The 26752-nt window shown below is 33.6% G+C and overlaps 2 protein-coding genes across 2 annotated transcripts; both read right to left on the bottom strand.

Moving 5' to 3' along the window:
- Positions 1 to 5533: 5533 nt before the first annotated feature.
- Positions 5534 to 21412, bottom strand: LOC141614682 (protein NUCLEOLAR FACTOR 1-like). Its single transcript, XM_074433426.1, has 26 exons — positions 21289 to 21412; positions 20403 to 20445; positions 20150 to 20236; positions 19735 to 19960; positions 19426 to 19484; positions 18988 to 19123; positions 18321 to 18465; positions 17493 to 17622; positions 16575 to 16675; positions 16343 to 16474; positions 14935 to 15015; positions 14513 to 14691; positions 13691 to 13763; positions 11826 to 11885; positions 11696 to 11734; positions 11469 to 11554; positions 11027 to 11091; positions 9302 to 9348; positions 8153 to 8212; positions 7797 to 7868; positions 7223 to 7252; positions 7011 to 7105; positions 6795 to 6900; positions 6347 to 6409; positions 6185 to 6259; positions 5534 to 5950 (listed from the first exon to the last, which is right to left on the bottom strand). Exons 2-26 carry the CDS (start codon positions 20428 to 20430, stop codon positions 5876 to 5878), a joined length of 2250 nt encoding a protein of 749 aa, XP_074289527.1. The 5' UTR covers positions 20431 to 20445; positions 21289 to 21412; the 3' UTR covers positions 5534 to 5875.
- A 1800-nt stretch (positions 21413 to 23212) lies between these two features.
- LOC141614677 (putative CCR4-associated factor 1 homolog 11) lies at positions 23213 to 24472 on the bottom strand. The gene has a single exon (XM_074433421.1). It carries the CDS (start codon positions 24224 to 24226, stop codon positions 23393 to 23395), a length of 834 nt encoding a protein of 277 aa, XP_074289522.1. The 5' UTR covers positions 24227 to 24472; the 3' UTR covers positions 23213 to 23392.
- Positions 24473 to 26752: the final 2280 nt, after the last annotated feature.

Raw genomic sequence — 26752 nt, 5'->3', positions numbered from 1 at the left:
CCAAAATTAATTTTATTTTGATTAACCGATATCTTATAATGAATACCGACATATTTAAATATTCAAGTTATCAAGATAAAGTGTTATGTTACCAAATTAAACATTTTTTTTTACACATTTATTAACTTATTTAGTGGGCCTTTGTGCAATTAGGCTAGTCTTTTGCTAAACATGGTCCTATAGAACAATTTGTGGTTGTTTTAAACTTAATTTTTCTGAACTTTTTTGAACTAAACTAAACTTATAAAGTCTAAATTTGCAGATCTGAATTTAACTTATAAAAGCTGAATTTTCTGAACTGACTAGGAATCTGAACTGAACTTATAGAAGAATGGGTATGAATTGAACTAAATTTTCCCGAGCCGTACTTAAATATGAAATTTTCCGAACTAAACTTGTAGGATTTAAATTTAGCTTATATGATCTAAAATGAACTTATAAAAGAGTTACTTTAAGTCCAAAAGAATAAGACCTTAGTCTTTTTGTGATGTTCTATGATAATTTTCAACCGATTTTAATATACTCTCAAAAAATGATCTGGAGTGTGTTACAACTTTCAAATTATACGTTATATCTTACATTCTTACCTTGTATGACTGCGTGACAGAAGCCAGAAGGTGTTGATATTATCGCGATATCAGTCATTCGGCTTAACCCTTTTTTTTTTTCCTATGAAAAGACAACAACATAAGGCACAACAGTCGTGTTTTCTCAAGGAGAAGAGAATGGTCATAAAGCATAACTGTTCTCTATAATTGTGAATTTGTGAATACATACACTTGAATGCCTCTAAAATACATGAACTCTCACATCAGATAGTATAGGCAGTTCGACACCTAACTCCGATTTAACTCGTTTAAGAAGAAGGAGAGGCTAGAAAAGGCAAGCGACTCCCCATCTCTAGGAAGATTGTGTCCAGAATCTGGTAATCTAAGCTTTGTATAAAACACGTCATGGCTAACCATGGTACATCAGTAAACATGATTTATTTTGCATGCAACTCCAAGCAATATATGTCTAATCCATTGTGACATTGGATCGGGGTTATGCTCACTTTATTATCTCGATCAGGCGATCAATTTCATTTGTTTATTCAACAAATTCTCATATTTTAAACAGGGTCTTTTGCCAAAATAACCATCTAGTATAAACTATTTACCGTAATGACCATATGTCAATTATATTTATCAAAATGACCATATAACATAGTAATATGACTATACCTATAACTAAGTAATTAACTAACCATAGTATCCAAATTTAATTTAAAAAATTATTTAAGTTTATCATGATATATAAAGAAATCATTTACTTTCATGATATATAAAAATTATTTTCGTAATTTTTTTTCTACAAATTAAAATTATACTCGTATATAAAATCTGTATTAATAGTAGCTAAAAGATTAGAAAGATTCTTCCATAATTACATTGTTGATAGTGTTTTGGCAATTAGAAAGAAAATTGCATGTTTTTTTTTTTAATGCAAGTTCTTATTTTTTTTTTGTAAACAATAGTTTATGCAAGTGTATGTGTATTTATAAAACTGAATGTTCATGTGAAACTTAAAAAAAATAAAAATAAAAATCACAGGTCTTCATGTAAAAGTCAAACGTAGATTCATGAGTCAATGGATAATTTTCTTAATTTTCTGAAAATACTATTGAAATATTAATGTGCTTCAGTTTTGTAGAATTTTTTCACAAGTTTTATATATTTGTATTATTTTGAGGGAATATAAATAAATTTAAAAGAAAAAAATTGTTTAGCTTCTTTTATGGCAACTTTATAACTTAGATGGTCATTTTGGTAAATAGATTTATAAAATGGTCATTTTAGAAAATAGTTTGAGTTAAACGGCTATTTTGACAAAAGACCCTTTTAAACAACCATATAGTATAAACAAAACACACACCGTATATGAATATAAAAAGAAAGGTGAAAGTAACTCATCCTCTAATCTATTGACCTCCCTTACTTTGTTTACAAAGAAGTGTACATGTTCTCCATGTATCATTAGTTATTACTAGCAAACACAATTGCCTTAGCAATTAATACTACTTAGAAGGAAAGTACTATCTAGTAACATATAGAAGAAGCTTTCCATAGTTCACATGTTAATATGACAAAATCCCTTCAACAAGTTTCCATCAAATAATAATTAAAAAACCCTTTAAAACCCACATACATATAACAAACACCTAGAAACCTTTGTATTATAAAGTTACTACTATTCAAATGTCTCCCATGATTTCTTTTTCCCTCTTCCCATGCACTCTTATTCCCTCTTCTCCCTACATTTTCATTCACTCACCAAACTCACAACCTCCCTTTTTAACTACCCATCCCTTCTTCTCTTCCAAAAATACAAAAAATGTCACCTAACAAAACAAAAACCCTCCTTAATAGCCTCCTCTCATCCCACCTAGCATGTAGTTGTGGGCCGAGCCGGCCTAGCCACCATGATGTCTTCCAACCTCGGCCGAGGCCTAAGCCAAAATCAAGCTCATCCTCCTCCAATGACGGCGAGATTCCAATTACATTGTCATCCCCAGCATCAGCTGAAGACATGTTTGATGAGAATAAGCTGAGTCCTGCAATACTGAGCCCAAATTCCACGAATGCAAAACCAGGACCAGGACCAGTACCACCTGGTGACGTTCTATCATTACAAGGAAGTGTGATGGTAGTGGTTACGGACTCTGAGGATCCATACAAGGATTTTAGAGATTCAATGCTACAAATGATAAATGAAAATAAAATATTCTCTAAGGAAGATCTTCATCATCTTCTAAGGTGTTTCCTAAGGCTTAACTCTCCAACTCATCACCATTATATTCTCCATGCTTTCTTCCAAGTTTGTGACGCCGTCGTTTCATCCTCCAATACGTCCAACACGCATTAGTAGTCTAGTAGTGCCTTTCATATACGAAACTATAGTCATAATATAAATTGTATAGATTTTCTTATATACTCTTTCAGTCTTAATTATTCATTTGTTTACCTTTTTTATTTTTCGTGAGCAGTTTTTTAATTAAAATGATTGGAACAGAAGGAGTAATATGGTTTAGTCACTTAGTGCATGTGATCAAATATACTTTGTAAGTTTGGTAAAGGTTGTTATTGGATTTGGTTATACTAATTAAGTAGTTGATCAATATATGATCATTATTGTTATGTTAATGACTTTGTCAAAGCAAAAAAGTTGTTTTAAATAAATTTAGTACCTAAAAGTGTACGTGTTGTCTTTAATACAATATCTTAACTAAGTATTCATACTTTGTTAGAGTACGTACGATATATCGACATATCCCGATATCTCTCGTAACATACTTTGTTTGAGCCTTACGAATGCAGCAGTGTTAAAATTCATGATGCAGAGCTTTATCGCCTTAGTACTGATCTTACATACGCGGCTCGACGACTATTATTCATACTTCACAATTCATACTTTTGTTTATTGTGAAGGTTTAAAAATATATACATGTAGCTCAATAATTCCTCTCCATTTCTTCCAATTATTTGTAAGTTTTAATTTAATATGAGACTCAATGGCCGGTGCAATTAAAGAAAATAGAAAGTCTTAAGATTTGGTAGTCATCACATGCCATGACCAATGTTGGTAAGATATGTTCTTTAGAGAGTTTATTAATGTCTCTTTGTTAATAGGTAACTTATATACTCCCTCCGTCCCAATTATTTGTACGTTGGTAAATACACCTCATAAAAAACAAAAAAATAAAAATAAAAAACAAATAAATAATTGAGACGGAGGAATTAAGTATGTAATAGTTACATTTTTATTGGGTGTGTATTGTTTTAGTATGAGTACATAACTTTACAAATCAGTCATTTTTTTTAATCAAGGTTACGGAATTTAAGTCAACAATGCTTAATTACATACCAAATAAGAAATAACTTTTACGAGAGTTTGAATTGGAGACGAAGAAGTTATTTACTCGTATAATTTAATTTAAATAAATAATCACACGATAGTGTATTTTTAATACTGATGGAATTCGAACCTAAGTCATACATAGTATATGCTACAAATGAAACTATTTATGATGAAGTTGGCGCGCAAAAATATCCACTAATTTAATTTTCCCGTATTAATTTAGGTCTATACATGTATACGTAGCATAAAATGTACTGTATTCATTTACAAAATACTCTAACCAAAATTGTATGTGTATCCTTAAGCTATATAATAGGACGTCTTCGAATGTAAGAATAAGCTACATGTATTGTTTGATGTTTTACTCTTCCGCTACTCTAATTACATACGTGATTAGCTTAGTAGACGTAATGTCGTAATATATTATACTCCGTATATGTTTAATGTACTTTGTATTAGTTAATATTTAAAATTATAATTTACATAAGTCTTTACATAATTTATAAAGGTTGTCTTAAAGATTTTAGTACGTTATCAAGAAGGTTAGGTGCCAATTAATTTGTTCCTATTAGCTTATTGTTTTGTCATTTATCAGTTGGTACAACGTTCATGCATGCATAGTTGATTAACAAACATAGCAAATAATAGTGTTTTGAGTAGACTCTAATTAAGGGGAAAAAAGCAATTTAAAAGGTGTTTATTCATTAAGTTGTCTTCAATACTATGAAGGAGATTATCCAAATTGTTAATAGGGGATACATTAGAGATTTACCCACAAAGTTGTTTTCAGTATTTCGAAGTAAATCGTCCTAACTGCCAATAGGGATACTTCTGAACAACACAAAAAAAAAATGATTATATATTTATAGGTAAACTTAGATACTTCCTAAACATTCTTGAAAGCTATCTTGCTACTATGGTTTAAGTGCAATAATCATAGTGGGATTAAAAGAATCATTGTTTAATTAGTTAAGAACTTCCTTTCTCTAATCTAGTTTAGTTAATTAGGTTTCAAATCTTGTCTACTTCTAAAAAGGTTTCTTAAATGTTCACATCATAACAAACTAATAATAAAGTTTAAGGTAGTACATTCGATGTATATTCCTTTTTTCCAATAATAGCGCCTAGATATATGCAGTGGTAGATCTAGCAGTCTAGAGGGGTTGGTAGATGCACTCGCCCCAGTTTTAGCAATAGAACATTTTCGATTTTTTCCAAATGTCATTTAAGTTGTAGTTCGTCCCTAACCTGGTAATGAAAAATCCCGACTCTGCCTCTGGAAATATGCAGACTAAATCATGATTGAAAACAGTTTCCGAATTAAGTAATCTATTTTAAAAATGAAAGTTATTAAAACAGTAAATCAAAAACAAGAAAATACATGATGCCATATTTGGATTATTTGATGTAGTCAAATCATTTTAAATTGCCTTTATTTCATCTAACTTTATTAATACTTAAAACTTTGAGCTTTATATATGAAGTATATAGGAAACTTGTGTTATCAGCAAACCAAATATCCGCACAGTAAATACCCTTTTGCAGAATGGTCTTGCAGAAACATGAGCGATGGGTCCTCATTTACTTGCTTGCATTGTCAATAACATAAGTACAATTTGTGCAATTCAGACGGGCCTTTATCGTCTTAAGCTTAAGACGGAAAAATTGTTGCCATTTTATAATAAAAAGTGACAATTTAACAACAAATGTTGTAACTAATGTTACAGCTATTTCTATTGGCTCAGGCTAACGGAATAATTTTATAGTCCGGAGCACCGAGGAAATTCAGAAAGCTAACAAAATTTGTTGGCAGACGCTCTTCTAATCTTTGCTGAGAGGCCATTTATCGAGCCTAGTTTTTACCCTGACTGACTTCTAACTACACAACCTAATCGGGATAAAATTCTTCTACAAACAAAGCGGGAATCAGAAGTTTGTTTGCCGGTGCTTTGGGGCACACTAAAGATATCATAATAGCTCAAGTGAAGCTGAAAAGGCTTTTCTCTGATCTAGTCATCCTCTTCGCTGCTGCACTTCCAACAATCCTCTCAAGCTATAAGGGAAATTACAGATATGGGCACAATCGAAGTTAGGACACGAGAAGCTGCAAAATCTAGGAAAAATGACAAACGGCAATAGACAGGCATACTGAACTGATTTTCTTATCAGAATCAAACGACTACGAGAGAAGAATCGGGTATCAACAAATCCTGATTTAACTTGCCACAACCTAGGCATGTAAAGTTTCTATTTTCAGTGTTTACATGTAAAAGGGGAAGATGCTTACACGTAGCTGATCAAAGCGTGAAAAGAGCACAGTTGTTGAAGTCATGTTTTGAGATTCTTCAAGCATATTTAGAACCTGGAAAAATATTAGATTGATAAACTGAGATATGCAATCCGAACCTATTAAAAACTGAAGACACCATAGAGAAACAATTATACTGACCTCGGGGTAAAATTCTTTCCTCTCGGGCAGAGAATAAACTATTAGATTCTTAATGCCGCGGATCTACATAGGAAAAATTGGAGAGAAGTTAGGTTGGAAAGACCAGAAAAACCTGGTAATCTTATATTATTTGACACTTCACTTTGGATGTGCAAATCATGGACTCACGTGCCGACCCAAACACGACACTTCATTTTAGGCCAAAATTGCAATTTTTTTTTTTTACAAAATTAGCCATGTCTGACACAGCGATGCTCATCTGCATGACGTAGATGACACTAATTTTGTTGTTTTTTTACACAATACACACTCCGTATTAATTTATAGGCATTCCTGGTTGTGTGGACTCTCTCAATTGAATCTTTTAAGGTTACAATTTTACAAATAATGTATACAGTTGGCACTCACACTAGTAATGCTCAAAAGACACCCTAACAGCAGAAACTACCTTGTAGCGATGGTAGAAATGGGCCCTTTCAGTATAAAGCATGATCTTCCGATCTCCCTTAATGAACCAGTTTCTTGCACGAGAGATATCACTTTGCTTTGTATACCTACCCAAAACAACAAATAGAAATGGATCGATAACAATTTATTTATATAATATTCCTCAATGATGTCTCAAGATGGAAAAGCTCGCTGCTAAAAGTTATAGAGAACTTACTCGCTCAAAATGCAAAAGGAAGCGTCTTGTTTCTTCAAGAACTTCCGAATGAGAAGAAATTCTAAGTAAGAACTTATGAACAACATGACTCCGCCCTGAAAGACGTGCGCACAAAAAACCAAGGCAAGAGAATATAACTTTAGAAAAGCGAAGTACAATAGAGGACAATTCTCAAATAATAATGTCAGCTATAACTAAGAGGGAGATATTGCCTGGATAGAATCTTTTATCTTCGGAAACACCTGCAACAAGTCCAAACATACATCAATGGCACATAAGCAAAATGATTCATAAAAATTGTAAGACATGAGCTTGTTCCAACATTAAAGAGGAGCAGAACTAAAACAAAACTTATTCCCAAAGACATTTGTTTTCTTCCCATTTCAGAGATGAAACCTATGATTCTGTTTCCTTGTGTTCGAAGTATGATGGAAAAAAAAATAGCTTGTAAAGTTGTCTGCCCTTTACATTTCGTGTTGAGTATCAGTAGGGAGATTTTATATTATTTATTTAGCAGTCCAGCAAAAGCTGCTTGTGAATTTAATCACAGGAATAAATCTGCACACACCTCAACCTCAACCTCAATTAGCCAGCCCTAATTTCAGTAATAAATGACACTTCTACTGCTTCCAGAAGTTTTTTAAGTGTCAAGAAGAGGAGAAACAATTAGCCAGCCCTAATAATATATTTTTGTATTTTTGTATTGTTTCATAAAAACCACACAAAATATTTTATAAATGGAATCTCAAACATATGAAGATTGAAAGTATGTTCAAAGTCCCCAACCTTTTCGACAAAATACGTCAAACGATCTCCATCATCGTCAACAATAGATTTAGGGTCAAAGCGCTCATAAACCTAAATCATAAAGACAGTAAAATATAGACAGATGATTAGTCATAAAGTGCATACATATTAAAAGGCAAACGCAAGAAAGAGAAGTGATTAGATTGTAACAAAACTAATGACATGAATTGCAGATTTTCTTACATAAGAAACTAATACCCTCTATGTCCACATTACGCGTCAAACTTAGATAGTGGGAAAAAAAAAACATTCACTCAGGCAGTTAAGCTAGAATAGAAAAATCAGCATACACATACAACTACCAAGTTATAGCATTATATTTGAGAGATACAAACCTGGCGCACTGGCACTACAACCTTCTGGAGCATGCCTTTGTATTCACATGACAATCGTAGCTGCGGAAAGAGTCAACAAATCAGATGGAACTATCTTTTTCTCCTTTTTATTAAGAGAAGACATTTAGAAGAGAACGTCGAGAAAATGATGCCTATGAACAAAACAGCAAAAAGGGTGATACCCAAATACATAGAAAAGGAAAGCTGGATGAAGATACTCTCAAGCTACCCACTCCAATGTAGTAATCTTATCTACCAAAAGTAGAAGTTTGAAAAAGAAATAAATTTATCTACTAGCTGAACTGAATTTACACATACTCCCTCCCGTTCTCAATGATTTTCCACTTTGGTTTTGCACAAGCGGAATAAATATAATATTAAAAACAATCAATAATGCAAATTGATTTATTGAAACGACATGAATCACCCATGGGGTTTGAGAGGGTTCTTTTAATGGAATTTCTTGTGATATTAGCTTCTCATCAGGACAACAAGGTTATTTTCCATAGCAAAAAAAGAAGTGAGAATATAAAACCATTGCGAATTTACGAAATCAGCAAATGTTAATTATCATTGGGATTAAGAGGGAGCGTGAACTTTAAATTTGTTCAACATACCACCTCGATAGCAGGTGATCTTTGAGCAAAATATACTTTAGTACTTTCACGTATCACTAGCTTGATGGATTTGGTAAATCCACCCTTATTTTAGGGCTAAAAAAAACAATAGGACAAATTTGCTCCACAGATAGGACAGATCAAAGACAAACATCCAACTTTGCAAATATCAAATGAACAGTTACGTATACATAAACTACTATTCTACTATTCAAAAATAGGAAGATGAAAATGAGCCTAAATAGATAAGTATTGAACAAAAAAATCTAAATCGAGCTTATACGAAATAACATAATCTAGGCACATGAATTAATGGAAAGCCACCAAATGTCCAACTGTAGTCATATTCAGAACTTGTCATTGCCATAAGGTGGCTTCACTATGCAAAAACTATCAATCTAGGTGGTTTCTTCATAATATAGTGGATTTTCTTTTAATCAAAAACATTATTAGAAACTTGAGTGAACTCAATTCATTGCAATTTTAAAAAAATGCAATATGCACTCACAAAGTAAAACGGATATGCGCTTACCTTTCCTTCAAAATTTAGACAATGTTGATTGAACAAAGCATTGATATCTGCAAAATAGTTCAAAACAAATTTATTGAACAATTAAGACGATAACGCATACAAGGAATACAACAACAACATTACCCCAGTGCCTCAATGGCTCCCGCAAATTGCGGGGTAAGGGGGGGTCGGATGTACGCAGCCTTACCCTTGTGTTAGCAACACAAAGAGGCTGTTTCCGAATGACCCAAGATGGAAATTGCGTCGAGAACTGCATCGAAGGACCACTACTTCACAAGAGAAAGAAGAGCAGCCACCTTAGTGAGCCATTTTGCTTTATTCCATCATAATCCAGAACCAAAGAGTAATGAATCTTTGGCTCCATTGGAAATATGGAATAAACGCATACAAGGAATACAAAAAAAAAAAAAAAAAACAGCTATAGAATTAAATATATATAAAAAAAAATTCATCCTTCTTTGCTGGTATAGTAATGAAGTCAGATTCACAGCCCTAACCGCCCACAATCCCAGTCATAAAAGAATGTTCACTAAAAAATTAACAATGAGACCTACAAGTCTATAATCTGTATACTTCACTTGATCTGATCTTCAAAATACTGATCACGAAGTACTCTCCCCTATATAAAGCATGCTTTAAAAGTTGGTAATATCATCAACTCCTCAACAATGGCACTCTATGGTGAAAGAAGCCTGCTCGGCTGCTCCTGTGTCCTAACTCACTTCAACTATCTTTAGTACTTCTCAAACCACCACTCACATCCTAAAATACAACTTAGACGGCTCCATTCCCAGCCAGTCAATTTAAGCATACCACATTTCACTCCTCAGGTAGCATAGATACACAACTTCTACGTTATATAGAGTACTACTCCCTCCGTCTCAATCGTTTGTTTACCTTTTATATTCTTTGTGAGTTATTTTAATCAAAGGGAAACAAATGATTGGTACGAACGGAGTACTTTTCAAAAGTATGCCCTTGACTAGATAAGTCTGGGTCTTTATCTATTTTAGCTTTAACTTCACTGGGAAAGCCCTTATAATCAAAGTTTTGTTTCTTGATGGGTAAAGAAGGGAGAAGATGAAGTGGGTTATCAGGTTATGTCTTACAAATATGATCACAGTTGGGCAGTGAGAATTCAGAGGCATCACTGATTGTTTAACAAGGTGAGGAGAAATTCTACGATGGTGACTAACAATGCACAAGGCTGGCAGGAAAATCAAAATGTCAGCTCAATGGGCAACACAAGTCGGAAGTGGAGTAAAGTAAAATTTCCCTCAAGTGAAGGCACTAAATCAAAATAGGAGCACCCATTAACATGTGCATGAAGTTCATGTCTTGTTTGATCCGTGAAATTTTTGCCACATTTAAGCTTTGTAAACTGCTCACTTCAAGATATACCCTATATTTTGCAGCGAACATTGGGACTCATCAAGTTATCATGTTGGAGGTCTGTGTTCTTAAGCATGAAAAAGGGTGAGGCAGCTGTTGATTGAGGTTATTGGTGTTATATTTTCTCCAGCTAGATATTTTATGGCTACTAGTTCCACTCATCAACTCATGTAATAGGAAACAAGTGGGTAACACAGAGCCCTCACCTTAGCTATTTGCCTAATTGCCTACATTGTTTGTTCAACAAACCAGTATGAGGCAGGCAGGTTGCGCGAAAACAAAAATTCGCTTACGGAGACAATACTAAAATACTGAGTGAACCAATCAACATACCTGGATTTAAATAAGAACTTAACAATATCGTCTGACGATAAAACTGTGCCTGTCCATCAGCATACCTTGACATAGTATGAAAAAGGACGACTTGTTACATGGTTGCATCTAATAACTTGGAAGTACAAAATTTAAAGATCTCTGTTTCTAAATAACCATCCAATGAGAACAGGATGTCACAGTATAAGTATATGGCATTAAAAACACAGTAAAAACAGAGACCTACGTTGACTTGATATGTACCATGGTGACGTATCTGACATTTCGCCATTGTGGTACAACATGCCACTTTGACGCTTCATTTTAGACCAAAAGAACATGAAACTTTTTCGAAAATAGGCATACGACACTTGACACTGAGACGCCCGGAACTTGAAGCTAGTAACATAGACAGACAACAATTATGCCATAACAAAATGCATAGAGAGAAACCAAGTTTTACCATGGTCTAAGACGCATAATATCAACTCGATTCACAGTAGGCAAGAGATTAAGATGCTCCACAACGGTTTGAGCATGAGACCAGTTCTGCAGATTCATAATAATTATGAACATGAAAAATTCAGAAGCGGCACGAAATTATATTTCGACGGCTTGCCTATAGAGGCTATAGCCTTTGCCCTTTGGGATATGTTGGTGGTTTGGTACAACAATGACGGCAGCACATACCTGCATTGCTATTACATCTGCATGATCTACCACAAGGATCTGCACATAAACAGTGGAAAAAAGATTATTTCCTATGCAACAAAGTCATCAAGATAGAAATAAAATTCTGAAGGAACTTCCAAGATATAACCTCAATTGAAGAGAGATAATCCACATCTTTTCCCTTGCTTGCTTCTGCCGCCCCAATTTTCTGCAGAACATCTTTCAAATATTAAAAACCAGTGTATAGTGCCAAATACAGCACAATAAAATCTTCTATTGACCAGAAAATGATTAGTTTCACACTGACAACATTATAAGATATATGTAAAGCCTATTGGTCAAAACTCAAAACATATTCAGTTAGTTACTTAACAAATGAAACACTAATAGCCTGAAACAAATTTCAATAGAAGTTTGAGAAACTGTAGCAAAATTGAAAAGAGTGCACGTAGAGCTAAAATTCACTATAGCACTTAGTTTACACAAGGATGAACAAAATAATATTAACAGTCAATGTAAAATATACCACCGGAGTATTTCATGATCTGAAATTTTAAAACCCATGACAGCATTGACTAGAATGGGAGTTGATGGCAAGTTAGAAATTTGGAGACATACTTACAGGTAAGCATTTTTGACTAATCAAAACAAAGACTGCAGCCTCAGTACAGAAGTATCTTTACTCTAGAGATTAAAACTGGGTCTAAGACTATTCTAAAAAGCGATTTTTTACACCTCAGGTGTTGGGTTAGTTAACGAGAGATCGAATGGCTCAACTTCCCTTACTGAAACCTCATTTTTTAGGGCCCCTAGACTGAAACCTTGTTAGAAGTATTATGGTTATTATGGATATTTTTTGTGGAAATGTCCAAAGAGGGCTAAACATTGGTTATAGCTCATCTCCAACCATTCTTTTGGCCATAACAACTCCACTATATCAATAGTCAATTGGATTTTAAACAGGATGTCTAGGTATCTACCATAGCTCATTAATCTGAATTTCATTTTGGCTTGTTTGTAAAACATGATAGTAGAGCTGGGCAAGACAGATACACTGAAATAGAATGGTAAATTATCTATATACCTATCTCCAGTTAGTATACCAACATCTTCAACACTTAGGCTCTGTTCTTTTGAACTTCTATTTGCCCTTTTAAGTTCAATTCAGTTCCTATAAGTTCAGTTCAATTCTTATAAGTTTAGTTCAGTTCAGCTCTTATAAGTTAAGTTCAGTTCAGTTCATATAAGTTCAGTTCAGTTCCTATAAGTTCAGTTCAGCTCCTATAAGTTCAGTTTAGACAAGTTCATACAACGCATATTAACTATAAATTCATACCCGTTTTTTAATATTGACGAATTGAAAAAAATATAGTACCCTTTTCACTAAAATCAATGCAAAAAAAATCCAATATTAAAATTATCGTATATACATTATTCTTAAAAAATAGATGGTTAGAAAAAAAAATAGATGGATTCGATGATGTCAATGAAAATGAAGATGAAGATGAAAGTGACGAGTAGTATGACAATATGGAAATAGATGGTTAGAAAAAAAATGTAATATGTAATTTATTTTTCATTGTAATGTATTGCAGTAATTGTAAGAAAAATTAATATATATAAAGCGTAAAATTTTTGTAAGTTCAGTTCGACTTCTATAAGTTCAGGTCATATAAGTTTAGTTCAGCTCTTATAAGTTCAGTTCAGTTCCTATAAGTTCAGCTCCTCAATTCAACTCCTATAAGTTCAGTTCAGTTCCTATAAGTTTAGTTCAGTTCAAATAGAAGTCCAAAAGAACATGGCCTTACTCAATTAATGTTATTAACAGTTTCTATATTTTTAAAGGCCACTTAAAAGATGGCGAAGTCTCAATTTGTAATACCAATGAGAAAGCAAAGACTCTAAATTCCTAACAAGTAGCACAGGAAAAGGATTGTCAATAGAGCATATAGAAAGTAGAAACACAACTGATCCGTTTGCATTATTAAAAGTGCATGACACAAGCACACTTACAGTAATTAGGCCAAGAGGAGAGGCAATAATTATGTCCGAAGAATAGAAGTCATTGTACAGCCTTATGCTCTTCCTGTAAAAGTAATAGAAAAAAGAGGTATTAGCCTACGAAGACAGAACCAAGTTTAAGATGAAATAACACAAAGATTAAGGAAACGATAGCCCCTGTTCAATGTAACAAGAAATCAAAGGGATGTGAGTTAACAAATTACATTGTAGTTTTTTCCAAGAGAAGAACATCATGAGATCATCTTCAACACTCTAGGGGAAGTAGAAACTAAGGAATATCTCTTTGAATTAATTTCTTCAGAATTTTTGTTTGATTATTCCAAATTTCAAGAAAGGAAAAAGAGATGTTATCACTAGGCATAACTAACAAAAGTTAGAACACAAGAGTAGTAGAGTTTGTACTCGTGAAAGCTTCCAACAAGCCCATTGGTCCATTCAATATTTCATTTCTTTTCATTTCGCAGCATGTTAGAATTTCAGAAGTATATTTAAAAGTTGTGCTTGGAGAAACATGTGAACTGAGTTGAAAGCTCACTGACTATAGCGACATTTGAGTAATATCATTTCTATTAAACTTCCCTTCAGCAGAGCAGCTGCTCACCTCTAGAACCTCAGGAAGTGCACTGTGCCTCATACCAATACCTATCCAAGCTCTGCAAATCCCATTCCTCTTCAAATTTTCTCAAGATTATCGATATGCTGGAATTACAAACCACCCCTCATTCCCCAAATTCCACTTCAAGCTGTGCGCAACTAAAATCTATGTATAAACGGAATTAAGAAGCAAACAAGAAAGATTAACAGATAACATACCTTGTAAATTTGACCCCAACCATAAAAAGATCTTCATTATTGCCACCAAAAAGCGCCTGATAATCAGAAGGTTTTGATGGCTTTTCTGCCTTCAGATCCTCGGTTTCAAGTTCATCATTGTCTTCTTCAACATCAGCTCCAAACTCTTTGTTAAACCGATCCATATACTCCACATTGACCTAAGAATAGAATGAAAAGCAGAAAGAAAAATATTAGGAAGATAAATTCATAGAGGCCCAATTGACATAAGTGTCCCCGCTTTTGCTGTGTGCATTAACTTTTCAAGGTGTAAATTCTGCAAGTGTAAATGAGCGTGTTCCTTTCTTTATTCCAAAGGATGGGGAAATGGCAGGTCAATGCAAGTATGAGTTCGTTCTCCAACACCAAAGATAAAATATAAAAAGTACAATCTAGTTACAAACCTTATTTGTTGAAGGGGTCAGATGCACAAGTCTCTTCACAAGACGGAGAGCAATGCTTGCCAATGGAAGCAGAATCAAAACCTAGAAAAAGGTGGTAATAAGTCAACAGGGGTTCTGTAAAATCAAAACAAAATAAATAAACAAAAATCAGAAATAAAATGAAATGGCACTGACGATTAATGAAGACTAGAAAATTACCCCAACCCCCAAATTCCTATTTCTGGCTCTGTCAATACAGCCACATCAAACACATAAAACATCTGCTGTATGTGTGCAACCTTAAAAAAGATGTATCGACGCCTATGGTTGTCTCTAGCATACCAGTAGGCAATTACCCCCATTGTTGTCAGAATCGCGATTCGATCCAACGATTCTACGATTTTACGATCCAAAAATGCTTGACCGGTCCTGGATCCTACGATTCCATCATAGTTGTAGAATCTTACGATCCTGTTAATTTGAAAATTTCTAGAGATGGGATCATAATACGATCCTACGATTTTACGATCCTACGATCCGATTCCATAATAAAAAAATTAATATATATTTTTATATAATGACACCGTGAACTCAAATTTCGTGTAAGTTGTAGAAACATGTTTATACAATGACACTAAAATCATTACTTACCAATATTTTATGAATAAATATTACTCCCTCTATTTTTTTATATATGACTTTCTCACATTTCAAGACACTCCCTTCTCTCTTCAATATCTCTTAAAATATAAGACTAAATATTATGATATGTATACTCATATGAAAGATTTTTTCATAAGGAATTTAATGGTACCATTTTTATATTTTTTGAACAAATATATTTTTGTAAATATTAAAGTCAAAGGCTTACCTCGTAAATGCAAAACGTCATATATAAAAACATGGAGGGAGTAATAAATAAGTGTTTTAATTTTCAATTATATGTTTTTACCGAATAAAAAATTATATTTAGTGAGTTTGTAGAATCTTGCGATTCTACGATCCGATTCTACCGATTCGATCCTACCCTCCCCATCGATCCAAAGTAGAATCTCGATCCTGACAACATTGCCCTTACCCCACGCCATATCCCATTAGAACAAATTAGCTCTTTATGTCCATTTAGGAATAACGACATATACGACAATGTTACAAGGTTAAATCAATCTTGGTTCAAGAGAAACTGACCTTAATGAAAGAGATAACTACATAACCAAAAAAAACTTCTTTTGATAGAAATCTTATATGAAAGCAGTAGAGGACTTGGAGTCCTCAATTGCAAGCATTAATAGAAAGTCGAATTCCATATATTTTAAACAACTTAAACCACCTGCTGCCCATGGACACTTAAAAACCCATATCTTTCTCTCTCAGACAACTTTCTGCAGTATAGAAAATTGAGCAATGATTATCAAAGCAAAAATCCCACCTTTGGCCGACAGCAGCCTTGATCAAGGAAACAATCGGTAGTTCTGAGCTCTTCATTGGGCGCTTCCTTGTTTTTCACTAACTTTGCACTATTTTTCGTGACAAGATCTCGGGTTTTGAAGGTATGATTAAGCTGAAGCAGCCAAAACAAACACATAAATGAGGGCAAAGAACAATAGGAGATATAAAAATGAAAAAACCACCAGACTTCATAGCCAGAGCAGGCCACAAACCATATGCATGACATAAGAATCCATGACACTCGAGTCTTCATCAGATCCCTTTTGATAGAAACCCTGCTTTTGATGATGAAGTATATCCCGGTAGCTACTACCTAAAACCCATACATATTGTGCAACAATTAGACATCAGCGGTTTGACGAACCAAAAGGGAATTTATCACGGTGGACTACTCTAGGATTCTAGGAATAGGATGACTTCACCGTAAACTGGTAGGCTAACAAAGACAGCGTTGGAATAATCTCATTAGTGAAAGAAAGGGAGATGAATATAAGAGAAAGAACAATGGATGGATATCATGGAATCAAGAGAGAAGGGAAAACACAGTGGCATGGATGTGTCATTCATTATCTAAGTAAATAGCTAAACACTCGATAGTTTTTACAAGAACGACAATATCAAGATGCCTTTCTTTTTCTTTGAAGAGAAGGCTCATTACGAAATAAAGACCTGCAAACGAGTAATTGGGAAACAACAGCCTGTGGATTCAGACGACTAATTTTCTTTGATGACATGTTTTTGTTTAATTGGCATATACATAATGTGAGAAAAGTGCAAGAAACTATTTCAATTTAACTAATCTACACAGAACTCACTGTAAAACAGCACTAGCCCCTAAAGTGGTAAATGTAATGAAGATGGACTCCCGAAAAGCCCATATCATCGTGAATTGGCTTCTTTAAGTATTTTGCTATTAGCAAGTACAAAAACTATTTCACCAATGACAAAATACAACCACGAGAACATTACCCTAATGTCCTAAAAAGGCTCCTTCCTGCCAATGGCAAGGTAAAGGGTCAGATGTATGAAGCCTTATTGCCTTGCCCCTATGTTGAAAACAACACAATTGTAAGAAAAGAAAAGAAAAGGAAAAAAAAAAAAAAAAGATGACGCAAACACATGACACTTACAAAGGTTAAAAAAAGATAATTGCTTGGATGACTCAAAGTTTTTGCCCCCAGATGCATTATAAATGTCCAACCAATGCTCGTATAACTTCAGATTGAGACCGTAAGGAGCAGCCGCAGAAATATCAGCATCCTAGATATTCAATGGAATCAATGCAATAGTGTTAAGCCCACAAAGTAATTACACAATAGATGTTATACAATTCCTTTCTTCTGTGTGTATTAGATAGTTAAGGGTGAAATTATAATAACAAAAGAATGCAGCTGACTCCAATTTGCAAATTTTCATCGATGATCTTGATAAATAAATTACACCATACTAGACATTTAAAACATTTACCTTCTTCAACTTTTGGGCACATTTTGGAAACATTGGAGGAGAAAAATGCATGTTAAGGGCAAAAGAAAAAAAAAAATCAGAGAGCTGCTTGAGTACTGTAGATTTAGGGTAAAAATAATTTTGCAATGATAAAAGTGAAGATGTAGTTCTCAAATTAAGTTTTTTTTTACTTCAAAGAGCTCAACCCCTAATTGCTGGTAAACCCTATGGCTAGAGTGGATGATTCTTAACAGCCACGTGCTCTCTAAGGAGCAAACTGCTAGATTAACATATGCACTGCATACAGGCAATATATTTTGTACATACAAGATGAGCTAAAAGCAGTAGGCATATATGGTTGTCTCATCTAAGTAGTTAATATATTTCGTTCGTGACTACTGCTTTATCTAACGTTGGACAAAGCAGCTGTATTCAAAACAGAGCGAACTAGAAGATAAAACACACACCATTACCAAGTTGAATAGTTGATAACAGTAACAAGCGACAGATACCTCGATAAAATTCTCCCCAGTACCCATCCATTTAGTAGCAGTCGAGTCAAATGCTGGCATATGCCATCGGTATTCCCATTTTTTCTTCAACAATGTCTGAGTATCTTGTTTAGACAACTTATGTGTCATATGAGTAATAAATCTACTGCAAAAACATCAAAGAAGTACAGTATTAATAAAAGATGATAAATACTCTAATTAGCAAGACAAAGTATTCCACAAGCATTCTTTTTGTTGCACAACTCCAGCATCCCATGGCAATTTTCAGATAAGATACTAACTGCATGAAGCTTCCTTCAAAGTAAAAGGCAAGAACTGCCGCACAGCATCGACAATATTCCACCTTCTAAAGCTAGTGCTTAAACGTTAAAAAGGAAAGAGAGAATGCAAGAGATTAAGGAGCATGCAAAACAGATTTAAGTTCCTTTAACTTGTATGTTCCATCCATAAGCTTTAATAGTTTCCGTAAGTACACAAGTAATCAAGTATTCATTTGTGTTCTTCAAAGCAGCCTAACAATAGCATACAAAAAGCACTACAATGGTCTCCTTGATGAAGTTTTTTTAGTAGAATATCATTAAAACTGTTGTAGAAAATATAAAACTTGGCAATTCAAAGACGAAGGCAAGAGACTAAAAATTCAATTTAGAAAGGAACGTGAGAATACTTCATGGAATCATTATCATTATCCTCTGCATCAGACACAACATCATCATCACCCTTTGCAATATCAGACGCCTCATCTTCGCTTAATTTGAAAGCATCACCCATCACCCTACATGTACCAGTATTTTGATCGGTACCTGAAAACAGTAAGTCGGTGAATTACAAAAGAAAGAATATAAGGAAAGTAGGCAATGAATGTCACTAACATTGGAGCGTGGCATAGCAGTAAAGTTTACAAACTTAACCACCTGCCTCCAATTTTATACACTAAGATCAGTATATTAATCACCTGCATTGAAGTACAAGTAATTCCTAACGTCCTTCGTTACAAGGAGAACTTCACGAATTAAGGGAATGATGATCTTCTAAAGAACTGGATAGAATTGATCATAAACCTCCTTTTCTACAAAGAATAAACTTTTGGAAAAACCCAATTTACCTTTTAAATCAATTTCCTCATCAAAGGCAGAATCACTTGCACTCTTGTCCTTGCATTTCCTACAGAATATTCATCAACACATCAAAAAGAAATCTTCCTTCATTTGTATGAATATCAAACATGACAAAAACCATTGCCAACCTTCCCTTCCGTTATCCTTTTTTTTTCTCAACAACCAAAGTGGTTAAAGTTGTAATGCACTTTAAGAGAGAAGCTCAAATGATTACATTACATTAAAAAAAAAAATACCAATGCAAGCTTAATTTCATAAAGGAAAACGGTAATAGTTCAAAATTCCTAATTGATTACCTCTTCTCACGCCCGTTCTCTTGTGACTTGCTACTTGACTCAAGTTTGTTGAGCAAGGTATCATATAGAGAAGGCTCTCTTATAGCCACCAATTCTTCGCTTTTTTCTTCATCTGCCTCCATTTGGCTGTCCTCCCCCTCGCTATCATCACTGCCCTCCTCTCTTAACTTCACTTCGTCATCTTTTTCATAAGCTCGTTTTCTAGATCGTTTCTCATACATATCATCTGATTATATATAAATAAAAACCAAGTTCGGCGACATTCAAAAAATATAATTGGAACATATTCGATAAGCAAGGGTACGTACACTTGATGAATTTTTTTCACCATTGATCAAAAGCTATAATCAAGTGTCGCAATACCCTTACTCCTTTTACTAACATGAAAAAAGGTCGTATGCAAACATTTTGTAACCTAACATATTAGGAGTTGAGCTATGAACATCCTTGCTTTCGACACGACGACTCTTGTTTCTATTCCTGGTTCTAGAACCATCAAAACCTAGATTCCACAATAAATTAACTCAGTAAGTAAAATAATAAGCTTATCAGAATATCTATGATCAACAATCAAATTACTGTCAATTTCATCGTAAAACAGTAAAAAGAATCATTGAAAATTCACTAGTGACAGAGTTACAGCATAATAGCTATAAAGAATGACATACCTCGAGTGTGTTTAAATCGTTTTGCCATATTAACGAGTATAACCTACAGCAGCAAGTCAGCAACACAATTATAAATGTACAATCCTTATACATATAAAAGGAACAACCAAATTGCTGAGCGAATTTTGTAAAAAGCAGTTATGAATTGGTACTTCATTGGTTAACCATTATTTCAACAAGTCTCCCTTAAGAAGAGCCATTTTCGCCTTAAGCTTAAGACGGAGCAAATGTGACCCATCTACAATAAAATGTGACTATTTTTTGTTCAAAAGTTACAAGAACAACAATTTTAGCTGTAACATTAGCTACAACATTTTGTCGTAAAATGGTCACTTTTTATTACAAAATGGCGACCTTTTCCCGTCTTAAGCTAAGACGAAAATGGCCCGTCTTAAATGCGAATTTGTGATTTATATTATCACTATCGTCACAAATTAATGAATTTATCTAAATTAAAATTTCATACCACCAACATTATAATATCACAATTCAAAAATAATACTCCGTATCAGGGTTACCTAATTTGCTAACCACGCTGCGAATAGCGAATTCATCCGCGCGAATTACGAATTCGAATTACATCGAATGATGGTGTTTGGTTATAATTTTATCGAATTATTCTCTATTTTGAGCGAATTGCATATTTCAGTTTGAATAATTTCAATTATTACTACGAGTACTTAATTAAACAAATTTGACAAGCTTTATCATGATAAATCCACCATTAATTAACAGGCTACCATTGAAAATAATTACTCCAACTTTAATTGAAACATTATAATAAAAAATATACAATTTACAATTTAACAACTTTAATTGAAAATTAAACAACTACAAAAAAAAAACCAACGAAAACGAACAAGACGAATGAGAGAGACGATATTACCTGATAGAAGAAACACAACTTGATTGAGAAAATTTGGAAATCAGGGTTGATTGAGAGACGATGTTACGGAGTAATGTGTAAGAAGAAATAGTGTATGCATTCAAGAGTTTTGTCAAAACTTTGTTTTTTGTTTTTTTTTTGGTGCAATTTTGTCAAAACTTTGTAGTTTTGTTGTTCTCCGGCTCTCCGCGACCCCTCTAATGTAGCAAAACCTTCTACACCGGAGTACCGGACAAGCGGGTCGATTGGATCAAGTTTGGGGCGGGTTTGAGTTGGGCAGTTTAGGTTAGATCAATTTTGGGTTTGCAACAATTTGCGTCGGGGTCGGGTTATTTTGGGTTGGGTTATTTTTGGGTCAATTGTTATCAAATTATTTATGATAATAATCAGTTTACAACAATAAATATTCGAATTAGGTTAAATTGGGTCGGGTCAACTTGGGTTCAGATCAAACTCGGGTCTTGAGTTCAGGTGTCAGGTTGGGTACGGGTTTGAATCAGGTCGATTTTGCCAGGTTATTGGGCCGAATCTTAAACAACAGTTATATATAGGATCGAGTTAAGCTTGGCTTCAGCTCTAGCTCGGGTTCAAGATCACGGGCTTGATAATAATCTCAACTTTTTCAAACTCGGATGAGCTTAAGCTGGAGTAAGCTCAAAGTCGAGTTTTACTTCATGAATATAACCTATATGGGCAAGATTATGCTCGGCTCAACTCGACTCGTTATCTCCCCAATACCAGCAAGTCTCCCTTGTGACGGTCACAAGTTTGCGACGGATTAAGTACTATCCATGAGGATAGATAAGACAAAACAGATTACTATTCCCTAGGCACTCTCTTTTTGTCTTATCTACCCACTTGAATAGTACTTGACTCGTCATAAACTTGCGATGGATATGCCCATCACAAATTCTCATTTGAGACGATATACCTCATTTCATGTCGACTTGGCTTCCAAGGGGTTGAATTGACTTCTAGACACGACTTTTCAATGTCCAATAAATTGACGTAATCGTTGAATTGGGCCGCAAAGAGTCTACACTTCACAATCCACAATTCCACACCCATGTTAGGCTGATACCCCATTTGGCATGTGGACTTTAGATGTCACACTTCTACATTTATTGATTTTCAAAAGAAGGAAATTTGGTGAGTTGCACCACATCAAATTTATAACCTTTGCATAAAGAACAATTACAATGAGAAAATTTTTTATTAACACAAATTTCTACACCTTTTATTTGCAAAGCGTCTTGCTTGTGACGGTACATTTCGTCACAAACTGAAGACGGGGTAAAATGTGGTCTATTTAAGACGAAAATATAACCATTTTACCTAAAAAGTTATCAGAACAATTTCCTAAGCTATAATAATTTGTCATTAAAATGGTCACATTTTGTCGTTAAAATGACGACATTTGGCCCGTTTTCAGCTTGTAACGAAAAGTGTCCGTCTTCAATGAGAATTGGTGTTTTATTTGTTTTTTTTTTTTTGACAAGTGTTTTATTTGTTATTAACGAACAAATGACACCATAAAATAGACTTTAAAAAATTCGAAAAGCGAAATTTTCATTTTCCAGTATTGAGCGCCCCTGCCCGAGAACCTCCCTAAATCCCGTATTTCAAAGAGGGTAGTTGCTAGTACTATTATACTCCCTCCTATTCTCTAACATCTTCCACATTTCCTAAAACGGAAAATTCACTAAAATCTTCCACTTTCCTTATTTGTCTATCTTTTGTGGTTACAATATCTTATGACCCCACATTCTCTCTCTTACTTTCATTTACATCCACATATCATACTCCCACTAAATTCTACCCAAAAACAATTGTAGAAGAACATAAAGAATAAGAGGGAGTAAGATTTAGGAACAATTCCAACTTATGACTATGCTGTCCAAAAATCAAAATCGAAATAAAACAATTTGTTATGCAATACAGAGTACTCGAATAAGGTTCAATATACTGTAATTTTGAGGTCAATGTACAAAGGTCGCTACATCGCCACAATCTTGTTATGACTAACAAAGAATAAATTAATTATAAATTTAAATTAATTAACAATTTATGGAGTAATAATCATAATTACTCCCCTTAATCCTTCCTAATAAACCTCTAGACCAAACAGTACACCAGCATACTTTTCCGGAGCATCATTTACAAAATAAACTTCAACAATTTTCTGAAATGCCTGCCACGTCAGCAAACTATCCGAACCGGCCTGATGACACTTCCCAACCGCCCGGTTCACCTCAAGTGTTTGAGCAACCCGGTCCAGCCCACCATACAAACTCTTACAAAACCTCATCATATGTTTCACATCATAAACCCGGTTCCCAAAAAATATCCTCATGATGGCTAAAAACTCATCGAGCCGAACCGGTAATTCCCGGCGGGTGAGTATCTTAATCAAGTACCCGAAATCATACGCGCTATGAAACGTCACCCAACTCACTGCCTCGTTACAAACCAAACCGGATGACATCATTAACTCAGCGAACCGGACCGCGTCAACCCCTTCGGTTTTATTCCTCTCAAAATTAATCCCATGTTTCCTTAATAACTCGATCGAATCAGGCGCGTGAGAGTCACGTGCCACATCAAATTCCGAGAAATTAATTTCCCAAATATATTGACTGTCAGTACCCAAGTCCGGGAGATTACCGTAACTGTCGGATAAGGTGAGCCCCACCTGAATGAGGTGGAGCTCATCGACATTAGATTTTAAAAATCTATAAATATCCGACGGTCTAGATTTTTTATAGCTATACGTTGTCTGAGGTCGATACACAACTCCGGGAAATTCCGTATCCATAGAAATAAAGGGATAATTATCAATTAAATCCCCGATTAATTCAAATTCCGACTCTAAATTACTTGCCCATACTTCCCTAATTACAATTGGCTTCGATTTACGAATTGGGTCTTCGTTAAACATGATTAATTATCAAACAGATTGAAACTTTGATCAATTTTTAGGGAAATTAAGGTAGATTTGAGGTGGGTCTTATGTAATTTGAAGGAAAAAGTGAGAAAGTTTGGAAATTTATGATTTTTGATGAGATTAGTGAGATGTAGGAAGTGTTTTATATAAGGAGGAAGGTAAGAGGGTGGATTGGTGTTGCTTCTAGGAAAGGGAGAAGAATAATTGAGTACAAGTAGTGAATAAAATTAATAGAATATGAAAAGTTAGTGGGTGAAATTGGGGATAAATGAAGAGAATTCAGTGTGACAAATGGTGGGTCTAATCTATAACGCGGATCACTTTTGACCAATTGATATAATTAAATTTGAATTAATCTTCTATGATTGTGTAACGTATTTAGGGGACTTGGTCTGAATTATTTACATTGTTTATTTCATCTTATAGTTTGTGTCTTTTAATACACTAAAACTTAGGAGAGACGGTCTCTCACTAAGTTATTGAGAGACCAATCTTTTGTACCCTTTTATTTGTATTTCGTACCTTTTTTATTGTTGATCGTGACATACTAATTTCGTACCTATTTACATAATAAATGTACCCATTTTATCATTAATCATGATTTGTACCTATTTTACTACCTTTAGTACCACTTTTTCTTAAAATTGTACAATGGTCTCTCAATAAAGCTTATTAAGAGACCGTCTCCCATGAGACCTACTCCTTTTAATAAACCCCCCAAAGTGTCTTGGGTCGGGTCGAGTGAACATGCATCCATTATTCATTTATCGCTTTAAAATCTCATTCAATTCGCCTATTATCTATTCATCTATCATTTGTAGATGAAACGGGTGGACTGAGAGATAAATGAGTGATTACATCTGTAATACTTGCTCCGTCCTGATTATCTCTTTATCTTTGGTTTTGGCACAAAATCAAGAAAAAAGGGAATGGGTCAATTATTGGATGATAAGTGATCAAATTGGGTGTGATGAATCAAATTTTCCACTAAAGACATCTATAAAATATAATTAAAAGGCTATCTTAAAATCACAAATAAACGCCACCTAGACAAAGCTATGTAGATCCAAAAAGTCACATAGATTAAAATTTAATGTGACGTGGCATATTTAAATGTGATGTTGCATATTTTTAATGTGACATGCGAATTAATGTGACATGGATTATCAATTTATTGTTACATGACATTAATTTAAATTATTTATCTATAAATTAATTTAATTCACTTATAGCTATAATATTAAAGGATATTATCATTATTCTTAAATTAATTTTGTATATTAAATATATTGTCTTCCAAAATTTATATAACCCTTACAAATTTACATCAAATTTCATAATTTATAATTAATATTGACATTTTAATTGAAATTTTTGTAATAAAACATGTTAATAAATATCATAATTTGTAATTAAAATTGAAATTTTAATTGAAATTTTTGTAATAAAACATATTAAGGAATTAATTAAACCTCTTCATATTACTAAACACTCACCATTTTTTACATTTTCCTATTTAATTCATTGTTTTTAAAATTTTTGTAATAAAACCTGTTAATAAACTAATTAAACCTCTTCATATTAATGAACATCCGTCATTATTAACATTTTTCTATTTTTTTTAATTAAACATGGTAATAAATTGATTAAAACTCTTCATAATACTTAACACACACCAAATTAATTAAAAGTTTTTCCTATTTAATTAATTTTTGTAATATAATATGTTAATAATTTTATTAAAACTCCTTGTATATTACTCAACACCCATAATTTTCATTAACATTTTGTCCTATTTAATTCATCTCTTTAGGTGCTTGACAATCAATTATCTAGTTTAATAATACCACAAAATAAATTAAAATATGGGATTTTATGGTTGTGTAATGCTTATAAAACCTATAATACCTATAATAGTTTATATTCACTTTATTTATTTAAAATATGCCCATTTGTCATGAGTTTCTAAGTTGTGAATTGTATTTTATGGTTTAATTTATTTATTTGATTGTATTGAGTATTATTGTCGAGTATTATTGTTGAGTATTGTTGTTATTGTTATTGTTGTTGTTGTTGTTGTTGTTGTTGTTGTTGTTGTTGTTGTTGTTGTTTCTGTTGTTGTGTTCAATAAAGTATATTTTAATTTGCTATACTGTTGATTTTATGAATCGTTTGCTTTATATTTGAATTCTTGTTTTCCAGTTGGTTTGATTTAAGTGACTTACATGTGATAATATTTTGATTCGTTTGTCAAGTTTTTGCCAGGTTTATGTTTTATCTTTTGGTCAATATATTTTTTATATAACTTTAAAGCACCATGAAACATATGTGAAGGCAGATAAGACAAACCATCACGTGGGTAATCTGATGAGTGAAGAAATACAAAAGGCACGAAATGAGGTAAAATTAAAGGTAAAAAAAACGTAAGGTCGAAACTGATAAGTAATGGATGATTGTTGATCTCAAAATTGAAGTCTTATAATAATTTTTTAAATTTGTTATTAACCGTATATTGTGGTG

The sequence above is a fragment of the Silene latifolia genome, chromosome 1 (genome assembly GCF_048544455.1).
Source record: "Silene latifolia isolate original U9 population chromosome 1, ASM4854445v1, whole genome shotgun sequence".
NCBI classification, from domain to species: Eukaryota; Viridiplantae; Streptophyta; class Magnoliopsida; order Caryophyllales; family Caryophyllaceae; genus Silene; species Silene latifolia.
Note: the sequence above shows the minus strand (reverse complement) of the source record. Positions and strands in the feature narration are given on the sequence as shown.

What these genes read in the sequence shown, in the direction of transcription:
- LOC141614682 (XM_074433426.1), bottom strand. Translation starts at nt 20,430, where the DNA reads ATGGCAAAACGATTTAAACACACTCGAG. An exon ending in GTTGGGGTCAAATTTACAAG is followed by an intron (nt 13,764 to 14,512) that starts GTATGTTATCTG and finishes TTACTTTTACAG; the next exon opens with GAAGAGCATAAGGCTGTACA. An exon ending in CTCCTCTTGGCCTAATTACT is followed by an intron (nt 11,886 to 13,690) that starts GTAAGTGTGCTT and finishes GATGTTCTGCAG; the next exon opens with AAAATTGGGGCGGCAGAAGC.
- LOC141614677 (XM_074433421.1), bottom strand. Translation starts at nt 24,226, where the DNA reads ATGTTTAACGAAGACCCAATTCGTAAATCGAAGCCAATTGTAATTAGG.